This window comes from Citrus clementina, unplaced genomic scaffold (genome assembly GCF_000493195.1).
Source record: "Citrus clementina cultivar Clemenules unplaced genomic scaffold, Citrus_clementina_v1.0 scaffold_5, whole genome shotgun sequence".
Lineage (NCBI taxonomy): Eukaryota > Viridiplantae > Streptophyta > Magnoliopsida > Sapindales > Rutaceae > Citrus > Citrus x clementina.
In genome coordinates, this window is record NW_006262201.1 from 36961025 (window position 1) to 36968052 (window position 7028).

A 7028-nucleotide genomic window follows, 5' to 3' on the forward strand; every position below is an offset into this window, starting at 1 on the left:
TTTCTTAATCATTCATTATTAACAATGAATGAGTAATATTAGAATACTCTTTTTTTATTATTTTTTTATTTTACCTTTCTTTCTCTTATGCAACTTGTTTTTTTTTTTTAATGATTTCTTTATCTCGGCTTAAGCTAAAATTTTTCCAGGCATTGGCATGAAGGGAAGAACATGAATGAGTAAGGTTTTCACATGCAGTTTATTAGCCAAAAAGAAAAAAAATATTACTTGATTAGTTGTAATTTACCAATAAAGGCACCACAAGCAAAAATAAATCCGACTATTTCTTGGGTCCAGTGATAGTGAATTTGAATTCCATATGCAGTACTTTATGCGAATATGAAATTTAATTATTTTTGGAAACGGGTAAACAACACGTTTAGTTCATATAATTTCGGTTAAGTGTCGAGTTAGTAGTTCATATAATCTAGGTTAAGTGTGGAGTTAGTTATTATATTTTAAAAAATATTTCAAAGATGCTCTTGAGAAATATTAATTTACCAAATAAACCATAAAAATGTTAACGAAAATATAATCATATTTTTTAAATAAAAAAATAACTTCATAAACTGATGATTTATAATTTTATCAAATAATTAAATATCTGTTAAATTAATAGATTTTCATGATCCCAAAATTATATTTATTTATCGATATTTTATTTTAATATTATGTTGTTGCCTTGAGTCGCAACAATATTCTGTCATTTTGTTGGTATATTTTATATATAAATTGCTTAATCAAATTGAATGACTACAGTTGATCATTCAATTCAACATCAAAGGCCAACCCCAGGGAGCAAAACAAAGCGAGATGATTCGTTTGTTAGATTCCATTTAGGAAAAAAATTGAGAAGTTTCTTCATATTTAGTTTATTATTACAATTAAAGACGTAAGTGCTGAGAAGGGAGAAGAATCAACAATCAATTGAATGACGACAATGTTGGAGAGGTTGGGGGGTCATGCGGTGCGAGGCAACAAGAAAAATAATAAAGGCGACCTTTTCGAGCATCAAACGGCAAAATGGTGGCTTTGGCTCTCAGTCGACTCGGTCTCACCCGCAACAGCCAGCAGCCGTCTGAGTGCGGCTCTCGGGAGCAGCGGTGGCCAACTATTTCTATCTATCTTTAACCGGTCCGGTCCCACTTAGATGTTTCGCATCCCTTGAGCCGCTGCTATCACCTAACAGCTTGATGCATGCATGTTTTACTCAAATATCAAGCACGTGTTCTGGCTCGGTAAATATTTCCCGCGTTGCTTATGCCATACATTTTGAGTGCGTGACACCACCATATGGCTAGCTAGACTCGTCAAGTTCCATCCACGTCTTAAATACTATTTGTAAACAGTTACATAATCGTGCAATATGTCTAGTTGTTTGTGATCATATACATGGTGATGAGCGAGGTCAATTAATTATGAGACCATTTATGTGCATTGATTATGGTTTAATGAAGAAAATAATGTTTTCAAACCAAGAGTTGATAATGTGTTAACAGATATGATAACTTTTTTTTAATGGGTCAATAAAGATGTGAGCTTTATGGCAAATAATTATTATCGTTTTCTTATTCACTGTTTTTTTGTTGATTTTTCGAACTCGCGTAATCTTGTGGAATATCCGAATCAAATGCATGGGGCACCTTATCTTAACTGCGCCAAATGAGATACGAGATAGATAGGGAATTCGATGGCTAGCTGTCCCGTCCCGTGGTGCCTATCTTAGCCTGCTGTAAAGAAAGTTACTCAGGATGCTGCAGCCAAAATAATCTTATATAGGACTGGTCCTGAATCCCGAATTCCGCATGGAAATGTAATCTTTGAAGAAAGGAAAAGACACATAAAAATTCACCAACAAAATCTAACATGTGGGGGAGCCTCATAATTACAACTCAACACCAAGATCTTTCCTTCTTTTATTTCTTAATTAATCAACCTTAATTTTATCTTTTCTTCTTATTAACCTTCTTCGGCAATGAAAAGCAAAAATGGTAGAAAAATAGTATTTTCACTCGTATTACTCCTCGTACCAGAAACCGTAATTTATATAAGAGAACAAATAGCAAAAAGAAAAATTTCATAATTGCGGAATTTATTTTTCTTATTTGTATGGGATAATAGTCATGATATTTTTGTCATACTTGTCTGCTGTAATGATCTGGACTTTTATCATTTTATAAGTCAAAAAAATAAAAAAAATTATTGCTGTTAGGTCTGTATGTCGTAATGGTCTTTTATGTATTGAGTAGGATCTCGATTCTTTGTTATTTTAAAAATGTAAGATATTGAAAATGCTTGTAACATCAATGTAGCCTTGCAATCTGCTAAAGATATGAGAAGTTTTACGACTAATTTGTCCAGATAATGAAGAAGAAAAATTTGTACCAAAAGGGAAATTACAGGGCATTCAATTGTTATTGATCGGGGAGAATTTATTTATAGACTCTATAGAGTGACGCAGTACTTAACTGCTGCTGAAAACTTCGACGTTTAAATATGTACAACCTCGGCTGGTATCGTCGTCTGTGCTTGACCCCAGCGTTTAATTTAAAACACCAGCAACGAATCCTTGGTATCGTAGTTCATTTTCTCCAAATTCGGCTGCACGGCAAATTGAATCATCGGAGGAGGCCCACACGCCAATGCAAGAGTATCGCCTGATCCTTCTGGGACGTGCTCCCTGAGGATTGCTTCTGTAATGAATCCCGTACTGTATTGCCACCCTTCTTTAATTGATTTCTCTACCACGTACCAAACCTTAACTCTATCGTGCTTCTTGGCCCAATCATCAAGCTCTTCTCTCAGCAAAATATCATCTTCGGTTCTGTTCGCATACACCACGTACATCTCTGTTTCATCTTCAGGATCCTTCAAAATGGCTTGCATGATTTGATAAATAGGGGTGATTCCTGTGCCGCCAGCTAACATAGCCAGCTTCTTAGCAAACTTTGGCTTTCCGTGAACCAAAAAGTTGCCACGGCCAGTGTATTGAATGTGACCCAACGGACCCTTCACGTCCAGTATGGATCCCACTGACAGAGAGTCCAAGTACTGCGACATCAGTCCTCCGTTGGGGAATTTCGGGTGAACTCCTTTGAAATATATTTTGACCACGAGATCGAAGTGGCCCACTTCATCAACGGAGCTCGTTGGCGTGTAGGCTCGCATGCACAACTTATCATCAATGGTAGCACACAAAAATATGTGCTTGCCCACTGGCAGCCCCAAAACTTGATCTTCTTGGGGCAGGGCAAATCTGAAGAGACGCACATCGTGAGATATCAAAATCTTTTCCACGAGTTTGCATGGGATTTTCTCACGTGGGACAAGAGCTACACTTCTCGTTGGCGCAACTTCTTTAATAGGCGCCAAATTGGTCCCAATGTAATTGGATGCCCCATGCATGGAGTTGTTAGGCGAGGAGGCTGAGGAGTCAGAAGTGTACCCCGTTGTAATCAGTTCACCAATGCGATAATCTTCAAGCATTTTCTTGGCTTTATCTGAGTGGATAGCGTCAAATTCTTCGGTGCAATCGGTACCGGCATTGATCAAGATACTGTCGGTGCCACCAGGGTGATCTTTAAGGAATCGAGTGCAATCATAGATGTGACCGTGGACGATGATCCATGCTGAATCGGCAGAGTTGTGCTTCGCAACCTCGGATAACGAGTATGTGTTTGAGGTAGTGTTCATAAAAGGCGAAGAAACACTCTTCTTTAGAGTTTGATTGGCATCCGAGGATCTCCCGAGGTGTCTCTCCTTAGCCATCCATCCGCCCGATTGGTTGCCCGGTTGTGTTGGGTGCTCAAACACGATTCCGATTTCTCCCTTGTGTGCCTTGCATACGTTTGCTTTCACACGGAACCAGCAATTGTTCATCATTCCCTGCATTATTATTATTTTAACACACATTAGTGAAACAAGCTTCAAAATTCAACTCGACTTCATTATTAAATTAAGTTTGAAAATATATATGTCTGTCAATAGAATATTCTGTATATCAATTTCAAAAGAAAATTATTTTTAACAATTTGACCCAAAACTAGGGGCAGGCAGTCCAGGAAGCAAAATTAAAGACGTAAAGTCTAGATTCTTGGTGAATAAATATTATTAGCTGGATTTCGATGCCCAACACTCCAAACTTGTGGGGCCGAGAGTTTGGTTAGGCCCCTATCACACCCCGAACAAACAAACGCATCGCACGTGGCATAATCCAAGGGGGTTAAATTGTTAGGAAATGGGGAATCATTTAACTTTGACCATTTAATATAAAAACAACTAAGAATCGCTGAAACACCACGTGCAAGATGCGTGAGGAAGCACGTACCATTACATTCCAGATGAGCTTCTCGGGTTGGGTGTTGAGGGTCTCATCCCAGGCTCGGACCGCAATATCCTTGGCTCCAAGCAGGTCGAGAACCTCAAGCTCAAGTGACCAGAAGCACCAGCACCAGTACTTGCCATATTTGTTCGGCTGCTCAGGGTGGTCCAACGTGCACACGTGCCATGTGTCACCACCATCCAGTGTCACCTCCACGCGTGTCACTTTCTTCCCACCTCCTGTTTAGCGCGTAATACAAGAAGATTAGTTTCATTGCAACTTGAAGACACCTTCCCAAGTAAGAAACGTTGGTTGAATTTGTTTGCAACTTGTAGAGAAAATAGAAAGGCAACTATGAATTCTGTGGGACTAAGTTTAGTTCTTTTTCTTTTTCTTTTCTTTTTTTCATAAGGTTGAATGCATCTGGTACACAATTAAATTTTAAACTAATAGAAGATTCTGTTAGTTAAAAAAGAAAGAAAAAGAAAAAAGATGTGCATAACATACCGGAATATGCGTAGCCTCTCAAAGTGTATGGCCTTTGAGCGGTCCACGAGTTGATTGGCAAAATCTCCTCATGGCACGGTGTCGTTATGACTGAGTTTATGTTGAGCTCATTGATTATGTACTCTGGCTTGTACCACCATGCTGCACGCACCATTAAACAATAATCTTATTTCTTTCTCTTACAATTGTAAACGATATTATTCACAGCGCCAACATATTTGAAAAAAAACGAAACAAAAACAACTAAACTCCCACGGTAATTATTGCTTGGGTGTTTTTAAGTTATATTTTATATAATTTACAGCTTATAAATTAAGCTATTTTAGTTTGTGACCCACTTATTACTAGTTTTTTATAAATTATTTTTCAGCCGTTAGATTTCAATCCAACATATGAAATTAACTAGTTATAAGTTACATTAAATATATTTTAAGAATAGGGATAATTGGCTCACTATTAAAACACAAACTCATTAACTGGAACGCTATAGGTTTAAACCAGAATACCAAAAGTTTGCGGCGTGTACATCCGGAGTCTTTAACATAGGAACAAAAAAAATAACGGGATTTTTCTCGTTACACCAAAACATAAAAAAATATCTTTAAAAAAAAAAAGAAAAAGAAAAAGAAAGAAAGAAAGAAACGGATGGGTCCAAAATCCAAATTCTGTTTTATTATACTATTCAAAATCAAATCGCAATAATCAAAAATAAAAACTGATAGATCGTGTGTGAGTAGCCAGTTTGGCGCACAAAACATAAGCAAAATCACGTGACAGAGAGTGAAAGAACTACCTTCGGCATTGGCAAGCTCCGCGTCAACGTGCGATGGAAGTACTCTATTGTCCTTGTAATGATAATAATTGTCGGATTCCTGAGTGGTGACGATAATCCTCTTCAGCCACTTCACCATGCGGCCACCGATGCAACCAGGTATGATCACCCGCACAGGAAATCCGTGATCAGGCGATAAAAGCTCACCATTTTGCATGTACGCTAATATGATATCCCTTGCTGGATCCATTCCTACTTCCTTCCGGATACTCGTCCCGTACTTGGACCCACCGCCACCTGGCAAATCCTCAGCCCCTTCAAAGCACACGTTCAGGGCCCCACTTTTACGGCTGAAGATCCCACAGCGCTTGAGCACATGACGTAATGGTACTCCGCGCCACACCGAAGTTGAAACCCCAGCCGCTCCCCAGTTAAATCCAATTGTTTGTTTAACCATGTTTTGTTCTTTGCGTCTGTTACCTGCACAAACAAGCGTGACAGGAAACTCCCGGCTCGGGAATTCGTGCATTAGCTGATCCATAGTGAACCGGGCTGGTCGCTTGACCAAACCGGTTACTTCGATGGTCCAGTCGACCCACGATGCCTTGGGGACCGGCCCGTGGTTACGCACGTAATGAAGCGGGACCGGGGTTATGAAACCGTGTTGCATGAGCCGGGTCAAGGGAGCCTCGCAGTTGAAGGGGTGCTTCCCTGTGAGACGGACCATGGAGGGGTTCCGCTCGATCCAGTTATCGGCAGTGCCTTCATCTCTGGGGTCCAAGATCGACGGCTCAAGTTCACTGTTGCCTTTGCGTATTATCTCCATATAATCAGCCTCATTTTCATCGTCACTCGACCAGTCTTCCTCGAGAAAGACTTGCTTCTTGGGAGCGAACCCATTTTGGGAGGAGCGAATAGGGGAGTCAGACCTGTGATTTGGACCGGGTTTATAAGGACGAACGATGCCGTTTAAGGATTCAAGGTGGGTGAATTGGCGATTGTCAACCGAGGCCGCCATTGTAGATTCAAAAGAAAAGGGGTTTGGCTTTTATGACTCACTCTATTTTTTTTTTTTTTTTTTCCCGTGTAACTTGAAAAGTTTTCTAGAGTTACGAACCTCTTACGAGTTTTGTGTGTTTCGCTGAGCAAATGAACGGGGAGATGGTGGCATTATATAGCGCTCGTTGAGGTAGAAACGTGTCAAACGACGAGTGGGACCCACTTCTGATAAACAATTCACATCATTTTTTCTTTTCTATTTTTCAATTCATATGGACTACAGAGGCTCTGTCGTCGGCTAGGGTGGAGCCGTATGGTATGGCTGATACGAATTAAGAGGGCTTTGGATGAAGCTACAGCCACGTAACATATATACATTGAGCAAAATAATTGTTTTCCACTTATATTACACGGAATCGTCTGTGTATT

At 39.6% G+C, this 7028-nt stretch overlaps 1 protein-coding gene across 1 annotated transcript; it reads right to left on the reverse strand.

Moving 5' to 3' along the window:
* Positions 1-2382: 2382 nt before the first annotated feature.
* LOC18041814 (nitrate reductase [NAD(P)H]) lies at positions 2383-6733 on the reverse strand. The gene is made up of 4 exons (XM_006434048.2): positions 5622-6733; positions 4829-4969; positions 4328-4560; positions 2383-3885 (listed from the first exon to the last, which is right to left on the reverse strand). The coding sequence occupies exons 1-4, from the start codon at positions 6616-6618 to the stop codon at positions 2548-2550; spliced, it is 2709 nt and encodes a 902-aa protein (XP_006434111.1). The 5' UTR covers positions 6619-6733; the 3' UTR covers positions 2383-2547.
* Positions 6734-7028: the final 295 nt, after the last annotated feature.

Coding starts and splice junctions, on each gene's coding strand:
- LOC18041814 (XM_006434048.2), bottom strand. CDS start 6,618: ATGGCGGCCTCGGTTGACAATCGCCAATTCACCCACCTTGAATCCTTA. Junction 4,970..5,621: donor GGAGCTTGCCAATGCCGAAG/GTAGTTCTTTCA, acceptor TGGTGCGTGCAG/CATGGTGGTACAAGCCAGAG. Junction 3,886..4,327: donor AGCTCATCTGGAATGTAATG/GTACGTGCTTCC, acceptor ATAATAATGCAG/GGAATGATGAACAATTGCTG.